The sequence below is a fragment of the Rutidosis leptorrhynchoides genome, chromosome 10 (genome assembly GCF_046630445.1).
Source record: "Rutidosis leptorrhynchoides isolate AG116_Rl617_1_P2 chromosome 10, CSIRO_AGI_Rlap_v1, whole genome shotgun sequence".
NCBI classification, from domain to species: Eukaryota; Viridiplantae; Streptophyta; class Magnoliopsida; order Asterales; family Asteraceae; genus Rutidosis; species Rutidosis leptorrhynchoides.
The window spans coordinates 98384189-98403664 of NC_092342.1; the positions used below are offsets into that span (position 1 = coordinate 98384189).

Below are 19476 nucleotides of genomic sequence, written 5' to 3' on the forward strand. Positions count from 1 at the left end.
CGTTCGTTCGTTCATAAGAGGACTTACCAAAAAAAAAAAAAAATTCCACTCGTTAACAACTCACTACTTATAATAGTTTTGGCCAACGCAACGCAAGAGAGGGTTTCGAGTTTCCACAAAACAGATCATCGTACTTACTAGTAATCAAATCAAATCAAAAAAATGTGGTCAGTTCAAGTTTGCAAAGGAATCAAATCAAAAGTTTCAAGTAGAACATCTTCTTCTTCAGTTTACCTTTCTTCAATTACATTCTCAAGGTACTTATACTTTCACGATTGATTGAATTGAATATGTATATATATATATATATATATATATATATATATATATATATATATATATATATATATATATATATATTTTAATTAACTTTTTATTTATGTGTTTTCCATTTTAAGTTATAGTTAGATTAGATAGTTATGATGCATGTATGATTACAAAATTTAGGGCTTATATTGCCTACTATTAGTACATATATATTCCGATTGGATACACTACTGATTGCAAGTAATTCATCGAATTGAAAACTGTATGCTACTTCTAACTATAATTTTTTATTACTTATAATATGAAGTATATTTATATTTAATACGTCTATGGATATGTCTATTCTTTTTTGCAGACTCGCACATACGCTTGGATTTGCAACTGTGAAAGCCGAAGAGATATCTGGGTCGAAGCCAGCTGAAGTACTCAATTTGGGTAACCATTTCAGTTCATAATTTGTATCTTGTACATTTTCACTAGTATTGTTAGATACTACATTATATGCTAATATGCTATTAGACGACTAAATCTAATGTTTTAACAACATATGTAAAATCGTTAGTGTTTGAATAACTAAGTTAGAATAGTGGATTTGATACTGTTGATCTATCTCTTGTGTGAATTATCATGTTTACGTTGTTTTTTTGCGATAGTAAACTATGTAATTCTAGCCTGAACAGGGAATATGTTATAAAAAGAAAGATCTCATTGTGTTGCTGTAATTATGACAGAAGCAACATTTAGTTATCATAAAATTTTACATAGTTTGTTATCTTTTTGCAGTTCAAGGTAAATGGATTACTTCTGCAAATTGGAATACAGTTGTGGATCCTTTAAATGGTGAATCATTTATCAAAGTTTCAGAAGTAGACGAATCTGGAATCAAGGTTTTTAGCTTAGAATGTATAGTTTTTATTATATGTCTTTTTTAAACCTGAACTTGTGTTAATCGGATGTATTTTTGAATTTTTATGCAGCCATTTGTTGAAAGCTTGTCCAAGTGTCCAAAACATGGCATGCACAACCCATTTAAATCTCCCGAGAGGTTTGCAAATATTTTTTATTTTATTTTTTTTAATGTGACCAGTATGGGTTGAGTTGTGTGACCCGAACGCACTTTCTATTTATTAATTTTTCTAATAAATTATGTTTCAGCAAGTATGATTACGAAAAAATGTTATTACTATTAAATTCAAACTCATTGGATGAAGCAATCGTCGATTTATTGGCGACTTGACTGACTTTTAGAGCGTAAATTAAATTTCAGGAAGGATTTAAAACCTATGGAAATTTGATTTTACCATTTTCATGGCGTCTCAATTTTATTTTCAATTTAATTTAATTTTTTAAATTTTTTTTCCTACTTACCGGCCGGAGGTCCACTCGGAAGCAATCTCTCTATCCGCCGAATAGAGAGAGGGATGACTTTCCCGTACTTTTGAGAGTGTTTTCACTCTGGGTGAAGAAATGACTTGTCTTTATTCTCGGATAGGGGAAGGATTGTCTACATCTCACCTCCCCATACACCACTCATGTGGTATTGGGTTTTGTTATTGTTTTTGTTGTTGTTGTTGTCATTGGATGAAGCGACTCATTAGGTTCTATGCGTTAAAAATATTATTTGGGCGACTTTAAAAATTTTTGGACCACTTGGCCTTTTTCATGTTTAACTGGAATTTTGATCTGTTTGAGATGAATAATAACCCAAACCGACCCTTTCATAAGTGAAATTGCTAACTCTTGCAGTTTATAGTGGCAACATTATAACGGGGCTCGCCCAACCCATTATTTACAGGTATCTTATGTATGGAGACATATCTTCAAAAGCAGGTCATATGCTTTCCTTACCCGAGGTATACAACTTATCATAAATAAAAAGGCATCAAAATTTTCCCATCTAAATGTTTACTATGTTACCTACGAAAATCTTCATCTGTTTAATAACGATTTTGCCTGTTTTATCTTTTCAGGTTTCTGATTTCTTCGCTAAGTTGATACAGAGAGTTGCACCTAAGAGTTACCAGCAGGCTCTTGGTGAAGTTTATGTTACTGGGAAGTTTCTAGAAAACTTCTCTGGTGACCAGGTATATTATTTTTAACTAGCTTATAAATGTATATATACTCAACCATTGAAACCAAACGGGGTATTAGTGTACGTAAAATCGTCCATTGCAGTTAACGTTTGATTCTTGGTTGTAGAATAAATCAAAAGAAGTTAAAAGTTTTACCGAACAATAAAGTAGTTATAGTACTATGCTTTTTGAGAACCGTGTTTCACGTCTAGTACAATTATTGTGAATTAGTTTACTTCTTGTATCTGAATTATGCATTTTGCATGTTAAACAGGTACGCTTTCTGGCAAGGTCTTTTGGAGTTCCTGGGAATCATCTTGGGCAGCAAAGTCATGGTTTCCGGTGGCCTTATGGATCTGTAAGATTACCATTACTTATTTACTTTTTTTCTTTAATTTAATTTATAACTTCAATTAGACGGGCTTTTGAGGATGTAAATCATTATCAGAGGATCCTTCTTTTCGAATGAATATGATAAGAAAGTAAACTGCATATAGTATTTTAAAAATTAGTATACATTCGTTAGATAAAAGCTTAAGCTAGTAATTATTAAATAAATAAATTGTATAACTTTGTAATGTAATAGTTCACATATTACCACGTATATTTCCTTTAATCTTCCAATATTATATAAATTTGTTTATTTATTTTTTATTTCAGGTAGCAGTGATTACTCCATTCAATTTCCCTCTAGAAATTCCTTTACTCCAGTTGATGGGAGCACTTTATATGGGAAACAAACCTGTTCTTAAGGTTGATAGCAAGGTGGGTTTTTTTTTAACATCTTTGCAGCTTTATGTTTCAAAGCGTATATTGTTGCTTTTTAGAAGCCTCGCTTTTATTAGTATAAATGAATAAATGATAATGCTGTAACATACATTTAGGTATGCATTGTTATGGAACAAATGCTTCGGTTGCTCCATGATTGCGGGATGCCTCTGAATGATGTCGATTTCATCAACTCTGATGGAAAAACAATGAACAAGCTACTGCTAGAGGTAATTTTTTTATTGTCGTATAATTATTATGTTAGCATTCTCATATATACATGGTTGCAAACCGCGGTTGCGGCGGCCGTTGCGGCGGGTTGGTGACTAGCCCATCCCAATTCGAAGAAATACATTTAATAAGTCGGGCAACCGTCAAAAATCGGGTCAAAGTTGGTCAAGGACGGTTAAAAGTTGACTTTTTGTCCTGCCTTAATTAGGCAAAACCACGGATGACTCTTTTCACGGGTAGCTCCAGAGTGGCAGAAAAGTTAGCCGATGATCTAAACGGTAGAATCAAATTGGAAGATGCTGGATTTGACTGGAAAATTCTTGGCCCTGATGTTCATGAGGTACGAAACTGTAATCACTAACTTTTCGAAGCATGCTTATGTGGCACTTTAACCATGTATTTTTGTTTCACAAATGAGATGTTACGATTGGTTGGCGTTTGGCAGGTGGATTATGTTTCATGGGTTTGTGATCAAGATGCATATGCATGCAGTGGACAAAAGTGCTCAGCGCAATCCATGCTTTTCATGCACGAGGTTAGTTGTTGTACGATAATTATCATATACATCCGTACAAGTGAAGTCCTTAATAATTATCTAAATTGACCAAAAGGTCCACTATGAAAATTCGAATAGTATGAAAACTAAAAAGACAAAATACCCCCTCCGTCCCATATTAATAGTCCAGTATTCTTTATGCCGTGTGTTTTTTGTCTGCGGACTATTAAATTGGGACGGATGGAGTACATATTTTTTTGATGTCTCATTATTTCAGTCTTTGTTTACTGTTATAATTCAAAATAATGCTTTTGGGACGAACAAACTTTACAATGTGGATCGTTTTACGAGATTGATAATATATTGTCATTTCAGTTGGAATGTGCTATTAACTTCCATCCTTATTTTTCTAACTTTTTTTATAATTGTAAATTATGTAGAACTGGAGCAAAACGTCACTCTTACGTCAATTGGCTGATCTAGCTGCAAGGAGGAAACTTCATGACTTGACCATCGGACCAGTTCTTACCGTAAGTGTGCCTACTTTGTTCATTAAAATATTAAAGCAGATGTCAAATTTGAAAATTTGAACACTTAATTTGTACACGAGTACATTTAGGTTATTCTAGTCTTTGATGGGCCACATGTATAAGCATTGTAATCTTTTCGTTACTATTAAAGTCCATATTCAAAATGCATAATCCTCTTTCATTCACCTTAGTTTGAAAACTAGATTAGCAATGTCATGATAGTGATAATTTTAAAGTCCATATTCAACATATTAATTATCTATAAAAACTCTGAGAATGTATAAGAAAGAAAACTTTCGGGATGCGCAACCCATTTAGACCCATACTAAACATGACCATTTTGGCCCATTACCAGATCCGCCATATTTCCACCTCTAGTTAAAACCACTAACATTGTTTGATGCTGGTTTTGTTAGCTAGTTTCCTTCATTTAATTTGTTTGATTTCTACAGTTCACAACTGAAGCAATGCTAGTTCACATGAGAAAATTGCTTAAGATTCCTGGATCGAAGCTACTTTTCGGTGGTAAAGAGTTGGAAAACCACACTATTCCATCAATATACGGTGCTATTAAACCTACCGCAGTGTTCGTACCCATTGAAGAAATACTAAAGGATGAAAATTACGAACTTGTTACAAAAGAAATATTTGGACCATTTCAGGTAATTGTAGAAGCTGAATAATACTTTTCCAGTTTTCGTTTTTTTTTTTTTTTTTTTTTTTTCACATTTCTGCCCCTTTATGAGTATGGTACTTTTCTCAGATTATCACAGAGTATAAAGACAATCAACTACAACTAGTTCTAGATGCCCTTGAAAAGATGCATGCACATTTAACGGCTGCTGTCGTCTCAAATGATCCATTGTTTATTCAGGTCTCTGCATTCTTTATTTCCATGCACATTTGTGTCATATCATATGCTCGTAGTTATTATAACTTATTCAATAGTAACAGCCGTTAATTTATTATCCTTTAGTAAAGATATATTGGAATTTGAAAAAAAAAAAAAAAACGATGAGAGTACACTTTTAATAGCTGAAGTTTACATTTTGGTTATATAGTTTTCGACATTGTAGCTTCATAATTATAGTAAATAAACTGATTGTTGCAATATACTTTCCAGGAAGTTGTTGGACAAACAGTCAACGGAACGACTTATGCTGGACTTCGAGCAAGAACCACAGGGGCACCACAGAATCACTGGTGAATACTAATAACAAAACACTACTTTCTTTTCTTTTTTTCTTTTTGTGTGTGTTTCTTTTTTGTTATTTTTATATTTATTATTATTAACTAGTACCTAACATTTCATGCAAATATTACTATACTTGTGATTTAAAAAAAACATAATTATAATTTTAAGCAGTTTTGGACAAAATTTGAGTTCATACTGGAAATTTCATCAGTTTCTCCTAGATCATGAATACACAAGGCCAAATGGTTTGTAAGATTAATCGGGTAACGGTCAAAACCTCCTCGGTATACGTTGACCAGAAATAACTTTTTCCAAACTTTTTTGTTCAAAAATCATAGTTTTTTGAGTTAATTTTTCTGAATTAAATATTCCAAGAGGTTTATGCACTAAATGTACGCTTTGGCCGACCGTTAACCCGTTCCGTTTCTAGATCATATTAAGTACATCTGTTAGATACTTCAGTGTTCAAACACCATTCAAAGCACCAACCCATAAATAAATGGGTCGAGATTACTACTTATAGATAAGATTAGCAGTTTTACAACATAAAAACATTTGCCTTAAAAATTAAACATATTCTCTATAATATTTGAACTAGTGACTAAATGGTAAGGACCATTATGTGTGCAGGTTTGGGCCAGCTGGAGATCCAAGAGGAGCAGGAATAGGAACTCCTGAAGCTATAAAACTTGTGTGGTCATGTCATAGAGAGGTCATATACGACGTTGGCCCGGTCCCACAAAAATGGCAACTCCCACCTTCTACTTAAAACTATTTTCCCAGTGAAGGAACATGGTATTACCCCTAGAGGAGTCTGTGATTATCCAAGTCGACCCGTTCGACAAGTTTGAGATCCCGCCATGGACCGTTTTCTTTGTCTTAGTAGACAAACCATGAGAAAATAGCTAGTTCTGAAGGCTTATATTATATTATCTTAGTTTCTTTATTATTAAGCATTAGATGGTTGGTTACATCTAACCTAGCATTGTATCTAATGCTTATAAACATGAAGGCAGCCTTAATAAACACCACCTTGTTTGGTTTTATATTCTGTTCCCGTGGCAGATTGGGTACCTACAACTGCTAAGTTGGTTTAGATCAAAACCTACCCAATGATAAATTTCAAATTTGTTATAAGCATGTTTCACTGATAATTTTTTTTATGCAACTTTAAGGGGTGTTTGGGTTAGCCTTTTTAGGTTTTTTTTTTTTTTTTTTAAAGCTTTTTAGGGAAAGTGTTCAAGATACACTTTTTTTTTTTGTCTTCAAACAAAATACACTTTTTTAACAAAAATTGTCTTTTTACACCATTCAGTAGACGGGAATTTTGTCTACCACCTTTATCTGTCGTTTACTACCATTTTTACAAAGTAGTAGACAGTAACAACAAGGTAGTAGACAGTGAGAACAAAGCAGTAGACAGCCAATTACAAGGTAGCTGACCGTCTACTGCCTTGTTGTTATTGTCTACTACCTTGTTGTAGGTGTCGACACCAAAAATACATATCAGTCGACACCTACAACAAGGTAGTAGACAATAACAACAAGGCAGTAGACGGTCAGCTACCTTGTAATTGGCTGTCTACTGCTTTGTTCTCACTGTCTACTACCTTATTGAAACTGTCTACTACTTTGTAAAAATGGTAGTAGACGACAGATAAAGGTGGTAGACAAAATTCCCGTCTACTGAATGGTGTAAAAAGACAATTTTTTTTTAAAAAGTGTATTTTGTTTGATGGCATTAAAAAAAAAAAAAGTGTATTTTAATCAATTTCCCAGCTTTTTATCTTATTTGAGATGAAAAGTGTTTTTTTAGTTATCAATATTATTTGAGCTTTTTACCCTATTTCATTGAAGTAAGAAGTTTAGCCAAAAAGAATGAGTTTTTGAGCTTATCTATTAAACGCCCCATCTCATAAACTAAGCCAAACACCTCAATATGAATCATACTCGTAATATTCAGAATAGAAGGTCGTGTAGCTTGAGTGCAGGGTTAGAAGTCAGGAATTTTGATCGTTAGTGGTGCCAAATAATAACAGATTTTTCTAGTTAGATGACTATTTTATTATTCTATATACATATCACCGGCAAATGAAACTCTCTAAGACGTTCGATTCCACAAAATGGCAACGGATAAACTCTATACATTGGCCAGTTCCATTTGAGTAGTATCATCATGTACTAGCGCCACCACTACCATGGTAGTGGCTCCACCAGTGACTCCACCACTTGAGTGTTAACATCTGCAAAACATGTTACGACTTACGAGTTTCAATCAGCTATATACATTAAATTGTTCGATATGTTAAATTAAATTGTTCGATATGTTAAGATAGAAGACTGGAACCAACATTCTACTATCTCTAATGTGGCAAAAATAAATTGTATAAAAAAGATTTTTATCAAACAATTTGAACTCAAAAGTTATCTTTATATAAACACTCATTCTACCTAATGTAAGGAAAATAAACTATCTTTAAGTTGTACATTAATATGCTTTAGAGTATACTAGTACACTGTTTTAAAATGCTTAATTAAAAAATGGATAATGTAAGCCCTTTAGATCACCTCTTACGGTGTCCAATGAGCGTGTGTGGCAGCCCACAACGCCCACAACACCCGGACGTTGTGGATGGGTAAAATGTGAGGCGTTAGGCACATATTTACAAAGACCACAACATTTTCTTAATCAATTAAATAATTTCTTCATATATATATATATATATATATATATATATATATATATATATATATATATATATATATATATATATATATATATTATTATTATTATTATTTCACTATTTTTTCACTCAACTATCGATTAAATTTTTCCACATCCTACAACACTATCATATGAACCCCGTCTTTACAAAAAATGATAAATGAAAGTCGAAGAATGATAACGGTTCATTTGTGCTTCGGGATGAACACAATGCTTGATCCCCTGTGCTTCGGGTTCATTAATCAACAGTGACTCGGCCAATGTTATTACTTACAATTTTAAATTTGGGAAAGGAAAAGAAGTACATATCGACAAAGTTGAGATGACTTCCCGATCAGGCGAAATAAACCAAAACGTTCTTTTCAAGCCGGTAACTCGTTTCTTATGTGTTGCTCTTTGTTTGCTTTTTGTTTCATGTACTGGTTATTAGTATTTTTTGTTATGGTTGATATAGGATTGTTTCGTTTTTTGGTGTTCAGTTTTCGGTATCATTGTGTTCGGTTTGAGTTAGCTTGTATTTAGATTGGTTTAGTTGATTTATTTTTTCCGAACCCCTTCGTTATTGTTAGAATGTACTTATTTGAGGATCTTTCCATTATTGATTTTCTTTTAATTTTAGTAGTAAAAGTAAAAAGTAATGGTTAAAAAAAAAAAAAAAAAAAAAAAAAAACTCGGAGGACATTTACAAATAAGAAATACCTATATGCAGTGTTGTAAAAATCTCGATTACTCGCCGATTAATTTCCGATTAATCATTTTTATGAGCAATCCGTTCCGATTTCTAAAAATACGTTTAATTAAACGGTCAACCTCAATTGATGGATCAAAATCGAATTTGTTAATCAAAGTCAGTCAGTCAAAAATGGTTAACATTTTAACATGCATTAAAACTAAAATTTTATAGTTTTGAAGCAAATTCAGCAATCTTAGACAATTATGTTAAAAATTATCTTTATATTTATGATTTTTAGCTATAGTTATACATATAATTTTTAAAATTTAATATTTAAGTGTATACAGTACAATTCGATTAATCTCCAATTAATTCCCGAATTATCAATTAATCATTTTAAAATCCCGACCGATTAATCACCGAATAGCGAAATTTTTAACGTTGCCTATATGGGCATAAACCCTGAGGCCCATATGATAAACTTTCTACCTACCAAACCGGCAAACCACCGTTCCGCTGCACACCTCGTTAAACCCCTGCTCCGCCTTTCATAAACCCTAAATCGCCGCCCCAAAACCCAATTCCAGTTTTAAGGTTTGTATCTATATCTATATATTTCAATTTCAATTTTAATTTCAGTTTCATTTCCATTATATAATAATGTCTATGCTCGAATTAATCACCAAAGCTTCAGCTACATCCAATGAATCACCTTCAGATTCACAATATCCCATAGTTCTTAATCCAGACCCTATTCTACTCAATTTAAACCCTAAAACCAATGATTCATTCATTAATCGTGTTGAAGGATGGAAAATTTCGGAATTAGATGCACAAGTTATAGAATTAGCGCAAAAGTTTTATAAGAATTTGAAAATTAAGCTTAAGAACCCTAATTCATTTACTAAAGTTGAGTTTGTTAACATGTTGAATTTGTACTTGGAGAAGAGTAAAGAGAGTTCTGGAATTTCGATCGGTATTGAACCGAAAGACGAGGGTTTTAGTAATGCGTTTATACGAAAATTCGGGTTTTTGATGGGCGAAGCGGTTTTAGGTTTGGTAATAGAGGCTTGTTTTGTGTTTGAAATTTGGGAGATTTTGGAAACTTTGATTGAAGGTGGATTGGTTAATGGTTCGGTTTATAAAGATTTGGTTGGTAAGTTGATTGAGAAACGTAGGGCGGATTTGGTTTGTTTGAGTGTTAAGTATGTTTCGGATCTTCAAGTTTCGGATGTGCTTTCGGTTTTGAGGTTTTTTCTTTGCGCGCCGAAAGATGGATATGGTAGCATGGTCGATGTGAGGAACGAGTGGGAGAGGCAAGCGGTTTCGGCTATTGAAATCGCTGCGGATAAAAGTCTCGGTGTGAAGAAATTGAATAAGGCGAAAGATGCTGCGGTTTTGCTTGTGATGGCTCATGATGAGTTTACGACTAGTGAATTGTGTTTGCATTATTTGATTTCGTCATCGAATGTTGATGATGTGATATTGTCTGCTTGTATTGGGAAGTTGAATGGTTTGGAGATTATGAGTTTTGTACGTTATTTGAAGAAATGGTTGGTGAAATATCAGAAGTTTCCGGAAGCTTGTTTGAGTGGTAAAAGTTCACAAAAAGGCGTTGAGTCGGTTCCTTCGCTTGAAAATGTTACCAAGTGTTTTGGGTTGGTGATTGATGAACATTTTTCGTCATTGGTGATGCATCTGGAGTTTGTTGAAGAAGTGAAATCGATTGAGTTAGTTGTGAATTCTTTGGCGTCGGAAGCAAGGATTTGTTGTACTTTGGCAAACTTATGTGCAAGTTTGAAAAATTGATGTTGAAGATAGTAACTAGTAATGCGATGTTAATTTTTAATCCAGTTACGGGTAGTTTTGTTAAGGAACCTGGGATGAGGAGTTTTAGGCGTTATCAACAGTTATAAATGACGTGCTAATCCAAGCGACACTCTGTTTTAGGTATGAACCTTTAGGTTTTTGAAATAGGTGTCCCAAAGTATGAAGGTTGCAGATGACAGCAGATGCTGTTTTGGCCCTACAAGTTTATGTTTGTTTTATTGAAGTTTTGGAGTCTGAGAATTGTTATCTTTATTGAATGATGATATTGTCAAGTTTTCATATATAATTTTATTTGTTTCTTGTTCTTGCTCTCATTTTATATAAATTTTGTGATCTGATAGTTCTGTTATGTTTTGATGGATGACAATCTCAGTTATAGCCTGATTCTGCGCATTATGTTGGTGCGTATGATTGGCTGATTAAGCTTAAACAGTATATAGAATAGTTGTGGATATAATAGTACTCTGTATACTTTTTTGGCGTGTGCGCTCACACACTATAAGAAATTTCATGGTAGTTAATATTATGTCGACTCGTTCATTTGATTTGAGTTGTAACCGTGATGGCAGAAGAGTTACTAGTCTTAGTATGTCTGCCGTACTGTAGTACAGAACTTGATTATATTGTTAAATCTGAAGGATATTAATGTAGTTAAACGAATTTCAGTTGAGATAGTTTTATTTACCCTGAAATGACTGGTAAATCGAGAAATGGTAAAAGATGCCTTTTTTCTTTTTGAAAAAACGAACACTATATAACAAGCCTCTTCATCGAAAAATGACAAAGACCAGGAACATACAAATCAAAAAGAGCTTGGCACGTAACGAGAGAACTCATAACAAAAACGCTATCTAGAGCCGAGTCAAAACTAAGGCAAAAGCCTAATTCACCTGAAACAATCCTACTAACTAGAGATTCGCAAAAACCGGATCAGGATCGGTTCCGGATAAATAAAAATCCAGTTTTTCCAGAATCGGTTCCGGTTCCCGGTGTCGGTTCTTTTTCGGATTAAGAAATGGACTCTAGGGTTCTTTTTCGGATTAAGAACGGGTTCCGGTTCCAGGATCGGTTCTTTTTTGGTGCAAAAGAAGTGGACTCTAGGAGGGTGCGAAAGATGTTGTTTGGTGGAGGATCAAGAAATGTATAAGATGGTGGTTGGTTTGGTCTCATAGAACCATAAGGAAAGGTAGATTCATTAAAGGTGACATGACGGTAAAGAATAATCTTGTTGGTGTCAAGATCTAGACAACGATAGCCGCGATGATTAAATGGATAACCGAGAAAGATGCAAGGGGTGAAACGGGGAGCAAGTTTGTTTGTGATGTTGAGGTGAGGATAACAGAGGCATCCGAAAACACGAAGATTTGAGTAGTTTGGTGGAAATTTGTATAAACGGGTGTGAAGTATTTCATTATTGATGCAGAAAATGAAAGGAAGCTTAGGTGATGAGTAGCCATGTGAAGGGCTTCAATCCATAAAGTATGAGGAAGCTGGGCTCGAAAGTGCGTATGAGATTGTTTATTGTTCGTATCATTCTTTCAGATTTGCCATTTTGTTGGGATGTTTGCAGGATGTGAATACCATTAGCTTTAAATAATTGATGGATATAGGTGTTGTCAAATTCAACACCATGGTGACATTGGAAAATTTTAATTTCACAATTGAATTGTGTTTTAACAAAAACGCGAAATTGGAGAAACTTATTAAAAACATCAGATTTATTTCGTAACAGATAAATCCACAAGTAATGAGAGAAGTGATCTAGAAAAATAGCATGGTATTTTAAATTACTAAGACTTGGGAGTGGAGAAGTCTACAAATCTGAGTGAACGATTTCAAATAAGGAATTAGCTTTAGAAGTAGAAATAGAAAATGAAAATCGCACATGTTACCCAAGCTGGCAAGCAAGGGAGAATTAGTTTCGTACAAACTATTGTTTTACTAGAAATAAGACGACGAAAAATGTCACTGTCGGGATGACCGAGACGTTGGTCCACATTGTTGGTGTGGCGAGAAGAGCTTGGTGGATTGGCTTCGATATAGGTCTGGTGAAAGGATAGAGATCTCTGGTGCTTTAACATCAGATGAGAAGTTGGCGAGTGAATTATTGAATAAGTATTTTAGGGTTTTTAGGTTAAAGCTCTGATACCATGAAAGTGGATATTGTTTTCATTGATCTTTTATATGGAACATTACATGAATATATAGAACTACAAACATGGGCCAAATCCTAATCTAACATCTCAAATGGGTTAATATGACAATAATAAATATACCCATGGATTGTCAGTATAGCTACAAATCACTAATCCAAAATCTATTATTTAATTGCTAATAAAGAGACACTTTCATTAGGTACATAAACTAACAACAAGCACCATCTTCCATTGTATTTACACCTTTTTTTTTACAAACTCTTTTTGGTCATGTTCAATTTATGAACGAAATTTTCACAATCAATGTCAATATAGATATAATTTGAAGGGTTGGGCCTCCGAAGAAAGAACATTTTCCCGTTCTGTCAAAATGTTGATCGAAAATCTTGACGGAGTTCCTTTGTCGGAAAATTACGTCGACGGTGTGGATGAACCTTCATAATTGGAACAACTGGAGAACCGAAATCTATATCTGTATTTTAAACTCGAAATCGAAAACAATTATCTATGTATTGCGAATTTATATCTGTATGTTCATGAACCCTATATATTTGTAGCTAATGGGGATGGATTAAGAACGGTTGATTGTAAGGATTGGCAACTAGGGTAATCGATGAAATATGGTTGAACATTCCCATGTACTTAGATTTATGTACTTAGATTTTGTTGATGATCTTAAAAATATTAGAGATTAATAAAGAAAACTAGAATTGATGTACGAGAAGGAAAAGGTAAATGAAAAAAGGAATATGCAAGAAAACTATTTTTCAAACTACAATCATCTCTTAAATATTTATTAGAAGTACAATGCTCAACCAAATAACTCGGTGAGACACATCAAAAAGATACTTTAAGCTGTAACATGCGTTTTTATGTTACAGTTTTTACAAATCGGACGTAACTTTTTCTTTTTACACCATACACAACAGTAACTGTGATGACCCGGAAAATTTCGACTAAATTTTAAATCAAACTCTCGATACGATTTAATATTTTTGACACGATAAGCGAAATCTGTTAGGTTGAGTCTCAAAAATTTTGAACTGTTTTCATATATGCAATTACCCTTCGACCATTCTCGACGATTCACGAACAACTATTTGTAAATATATATATATATATATATATATATATATATATATATATATATATATATATATATATATATATATATATATATATATATTTAATTTGAAATATTATTTGAAATAATATATGATTAAATTATTGGAAATAAATATGTAAAATAATATGCGATGTAATGAAAACTATTATAATATATATATATATATATATATATATATATATATATATATATATATATATATATATATATATATATATATATATATATATATATATATATATATATATATATATATATATATATATATATATATATATATGCATATATATATTACTTGTAAATATATAAAATTATATCAAATCTGTTTGTTTAAAAATATATAATATATTTATGTAGTAAAACTTGCTATTAAAAACTATTTATATATATAGAGAGAGTATATTAAATATAAACGATTTCGAGCTTAATTTGTCAAAATTTGTATTACTCGATTGACTCTTCGTTAGCGTTCATATAGATTTAACATGAGTTTATGAAGGATTAAAATAAAAGTTGGAGTGTAAATTGATTACGAAGATTTTAGATTTGTTAAAAATATTTTTACCTTTTTAGTTTAAATTTTAGTACTCCGTACATATTAATTGAAACAGAAAATAAATAATTAATGAACCTTTTTGATCAGGTTTTAAACAGTAAATGACTGAAATAATTAAATATATTTAAACTAAAAATTTGGAATTTTTAGGAACACTTTTATACGTTAACTGTTTAGCAATGGACACTTTATAGCCATCCGGGATAAACTGTCGGTAGAAGAAACAAATGAATGATGGCTAACTATTCATTTCACACGTTTTGATACCTGATATTTTCATCTTATTACTGTGCTAGTTTCTTTTCATTCTCCACTCACAGAGATTATATATTATATATCCACTCTATATATATGATATATTTATACATATATGGCATTCAAAAACCACAACTATTTTCAACCTTGATCACTAACCATCACTACCATGATCATTATTTCCCTACTGATTGTTTCTATCTGACCAAATAGCCACCATTAAACCATTTTCGAAAAACCACTAAACAATCCTTCTCTCTCACTTACGTTTCTGTCTTGCACGTTTCTGTTTTTTACAGCACCACCGTACCATCACCATTATCATTTTTTTAGTTAACTGTTTCTGCTCCGTTCAGTTAACTAGCTATTCTTGGATCGGGCTGTTGTTAGGCCGTGACCTTGAGTTCATTAAACAAATTGATTGGGCCGAAGCGATCTGGACTGGATAACATAAATTGGGATGTATCACCACTTGTGTGGTTCCTCCGTTAACCTACTGCAATTGCAGTTCCTCTTGCTATTTTTTTTTTACGAAACCCACAAACCATTAAAACCCGTTGAAAACACCTATCATCAAAAGGTTGTAGTCATGGTTAACTGCTACTAAATAGCTCGTGTTTTTGCTACATCAGACCGAGATCCAAACACCATCTCTATCATTCGAACCTGTTACCACCACCATCGATCACACCCACTTTAGATTCAAGTATTAGAAGCTATTGTTATGTTTATGTTACTGTCAATAAACCGAGACAAACCCACCACTCTTCTACTACAATCACCAACTTAAGACCACTTCGTGCTTCTCTTTTTCTGTGGCGAGCACCAAAACAATTATCACCACTATCGTTCTTCTTCCCTCTTGTCACTGTTGTTGTTGCTACTGTTGCGTCTTTCTACTATTTCTGATCAGCGAAAGGTTTGATGATGATGGATGATAATGATTATGAAAGATGAAGATGATAATGGAATGCTTTGATGATGATACAGTGAGATGTCGATTGTTACAAGGTTTATAATTTAGGCCGTGAACTTATTTTAGAAGTTGGGCCGTGAACTTGTTACTAGACTTGGGCCAAACTATTTCTTTTATGGACTTCTTTTTTTGGATCATCTGAATAATTTGGTTTTATTTTAAGAAAAATAAGGAAACATGAAATTCCGGGTTAAATAAATTAAGTATGTGAGATAAATTAGAAATGAAGTAGACAGAGTGTTGGTTCAGGGTGTTTGGTTTAGTGAGAGGTCTTGGGTTCGAGCCTAGTCCGAGGCATTCTTTTTAGGAAAAGCTTTTAAAGGTAGTTTATTTATTCTTATTCTTATTATTATTCTTATTATTATTATTATTATTATTATTATTATTATTATTATTATTATTATTATTATTATTATTATTATTATTATTATTATTATTGTTGTTGTTGTTGTTGTTGTTGTTGTTATCATTTTTATTATTATTATTAAAATTATCATTTTTATTAAGATTATCATTGTTATTAAAACTATCATACTTATTAAAATCATTATTATTACTACCATTATTAATATTATTACAATAAATATTATTTATATAAAATATATTTATTACATATCTATACTAATATTACATACTTTTATATTCTTAAACAAAATGTTACTTTTATATAATAAAAATTAAGTGATACACAAAATATAAAAATATTATACATTACAGAATATTCTAAACATTAATATGTGATAATTATAATAAATAATATATGAATTATTAATATAACAAGTATATTAATATTAATACATAAACTTGTTTAAATATTATTATATGTGTTAATATATATAATTAATATAGGTTCGTGAATCTGAGGCCAACCCTGCATTGTTCAGTTCCGTCATATGCATATTTTTACTACAAAATATCGTATCGTGAGTTTTCATTTGCTCCCTTTTTAAATGCTTTTGCAATATATATTTTTGGGACTGAGAATACATGCGCTGCTTTTATAAATATTTTACGAAATAGACACAAGTAATCGAAACTACATTCTATGGTTGGATTATCGAATCGAATATGCCCCTTTTTAGCTTGGTAGCCTAAGAATTAGGGAAATGGCCCCTAATTGACGCGAATCCTAAAAATAGATCTATGGACCTTGACAAGTCCCATTCGGGTTATGAATGTTTTAGTACTTCGATTTATCATATCCGATGAGAGTCCTGGAATGATGGGGATATTCTATATGCATCCTGTTAGTTCAGTTATCAAGCGTTCACCATATGAATGATTTTTATCTCTATGCAGTTTGCGAAATGCCTGATATGAGATGTCTATTTATGAAAAAATAAAATCTTGTGGTCTATTAAAATTATGGAAATGAATGATTATGATAAACTAATGAACTCACCAACTTTTTGGTTGACACTTGTAAGCATGTTTATTCTCAGGTATTAAAGAAATTTTCCGCTGTGCATTTGCTCATTTTAAAGATATTACTTGGAGTCATTCATGACATATTTCAAAAGACGTTGCATTCGAGTTGATCGAGTTCAAAAAGATTATTATTAAGTAAATGACAAATTAAGTCATTCATAGTTTTGATATATTGTGAAATGGTATGCATATCTGTCAACTTTCGTTGTAATGAAAGTTTGTCTTTTAAAAACGAATGTAATGTTTGTAAAATGTATCATATAGAGGTCAAATACCTCGCAATGGAACCATATGTTATTGTATTCGTCCTTATGGATTAGGATGGGTCGCTTCATGTGGTATCATAGCGGAGGTCTTAGCGAACCAGGTCTTGCATTAGTGTGTCTAACTGATAGTTGATAAGATGCATTATTGAGTCTGGACTTCGACCTTAGCTGCATGTCAAAAAGTTTTGCTTATCATTTCTTGTCAGAAATTACATGCTTATCATTCTTAAGTCTAGACATGTTTTAGTGCAATTATTGCATAGATAGTGTATAGACAAAATTCATATCTTAGCATATCTATTACTATAAACTCTGACTGACAGCTTCCGAAAGTTCCTCCGTAATCTACGGAATCTTTTGGACTATATATATAGGTATTCTATATCATCCGAATTCAAAAATCATTTCATATTGAAAATCCTTTAGCTGATCGTGTAAGATGGATCCTGTACCAAATTCGAATTCATATAATTTCGAAGACAATTCTGAAGACTATGAAGGTAGTATGACCGAAGTGCCCCAACTGGTTGACTACACTTCTGTTTGGAGGAGATGGAGATGGGTTCAAGACATACTCACTCGCTGGAGAAATGAAGAAGGAGAACCTTACCGCGAACCAAATTTATCGCCCGACATCGGAGAACTTGACGCACTCACCGGTCAACCGATTCACAATACCGTTTTCACACTTTTCGCCCGAATATTCCGCCTCGAAGAACGCATTCATAGAATTATGTTGGTGATTCAGCCTCTACTCCCGACTACTAATCAAGTAGGATTAGTGGAAGAAGTTAGAGAGCTTCGTGCTAGACTTGAATAAAGAATGGAATTTCTGGAAAGTACAGTACGTAATTTGGAAGGTAGACTTACCTCTACAGCAACAACAACAGTACCACCAACAACATCCACATCGCAAGCCTCAATACCACAAGCACCAGCAGCATCACTGGCATCAACAGTACCACCATCATCAACATCAACAGTACCATTAACACCACCAACAACAACCTCAGCATCACAATCTGTCCCATGAGCATCAACGTCATACGCACCATAGATACCAAGGAGTACCAACAACAACAAATGATGAAGTATTGATTCATCACTTCATTGAAGAAATATTCTGCAGAGAATATGTAGTTTCTAAAAGTTTTAGAGATTGCTTATTCTAATTCTAATCGTAAATCAATTGAGTGAATAGAAATGATAGAAGTAAGAGTAGAAACCCTGACAAGTATAGTGCGTGACTTACAAACTAGACTTGTTATACAAATAGCACCAGCAGTACCGTCAACATCACCAGCACCGTTAGTGTCATCAGCATCGTCAGCACCAGTAACACCTACAACATCACAAGCACCTCCAGTTCCATAATCACCGGCATCCTCACAAATCAACAACAAATATATTGTATCAACGAGTTATGAAGTACTAACTCATTCCCTCTGAAGAATTTATATGTATACTTTATATATATGAATTATTAAACCACAATATATCTTTTCGTACTAAGCTATTACGTATGAATTCTAAAGGGTAGATACTTGTAGAGACCCATCCTAATCCATCCGGACGAAGTCCGTATCGATTATAAATGATTCACAATTGTTGCTTACATCGCGAGGTACTTGACCTCTATATGATACATTTTACAAACATTGCATTCATTTTTGAAAAGACAATCTTTCATTACATCGAAAGTTGACGGCATGCATACCATTTCATAATATATCTAACTATAATTGACTTAATATTAATCTTGATGAACTCAACGACTCGAATGCAACGTCTTTTGAAATATGTCATGAATGACTCCAAGAAATATCTCTAAGATGAGCAAATGCACAGCGGAAGATTTCTTTCATACCTGAGAATAAACATGCTTTCAAGTGTCAACCAAAAGGTTGGTGAGTTCATTAGTTTAAC

At 32.8% G+C, this 19476-nt stretch overlaps 2 protein-coding genes across 2 annotated transcripts; both read left to right on the forward strand.

Moving 5' to 3' along the window:
• The first annotated feature begins 104 nt into the window (after positions 1-104).
• Positions 105-6533, forward strand: LOC139871793 (delta-1-pyrroline-5-carboxylate dehydrogenase 12A1, mitochondrial-like). Its single transcript, XM_071859523.1, has 16 exons — positions 105-257; positions 623-702; positions 1051-1154; positions 1245-1312; positions 2063-2120; positions 2238-2351; positions 2614-2697; positions 3000-3104; positions 3224-3337; positions 3547-3678; positions 3784-3873; positions 4275-4364; positions 4817-5026; positions 5128-5238; positions 5488-5567; positions 6190-6533. The coding sequence occupies exons 1-16, from the start codon at positions 163-165 to the stop codon at positions 6326-6328; spliced, it is 1674 nt and encodes a 557-aa protein (XP_071715624.1). The 5' UTR covers positions 105-162; the 3' UTR covers positions 6329-6533.
• Positions 6534-9578: 3045 nt separating this feature from the next.
• LOC139873339 (uncharacterized) lies at positions 9579-11060 on the forward strand. The gene has a single exon (XM_071861265.1). The coding sequence runs from the start codon at positions 9618-9620 to the stop codon at positions 10764-10766; it is 1149 nt and encodes a 382-aa protein (XP_071717366.1). The 5' UTR covers positions 9579-9617; the 3' UTR covers positions 10767-11060.
• The last annotated feature ends 8416 nt before the right edge of the window (positions 11061-19476 follow it).

Bases quoted from the DNA above. Each gene is read 5' to 3' on its own strand.
- LOC139871793 (XM_071859523.1), top strand. From the start codon at position 163: ATGTGGTCAGTTCAAGTTTGCAAAGGAATCAAATCAAAAGTTTCAAGT. The intron at 1,155-1,244 runs GTTTTTAGCTTA...ATTTTTATGCAG, and splicing joins TAGACGAATCTGGAATCAAG to CCATTTGTTGAAAGCTTGTC. The intron at 5,568-6,189 runs GTGAATACTAAT...TTATGTGTGCAG, and splicing joins GGGGCACCACAGAATCACTG to GTTTGGGCCAGCTGGAGATC.
- LOC139873339 (XM_071861265.1), top strand. From the start codon at position 9,618: ATGTCTATGCTCGAATTAATCACCAAAGCTTCAGCTACATCCAATGAA.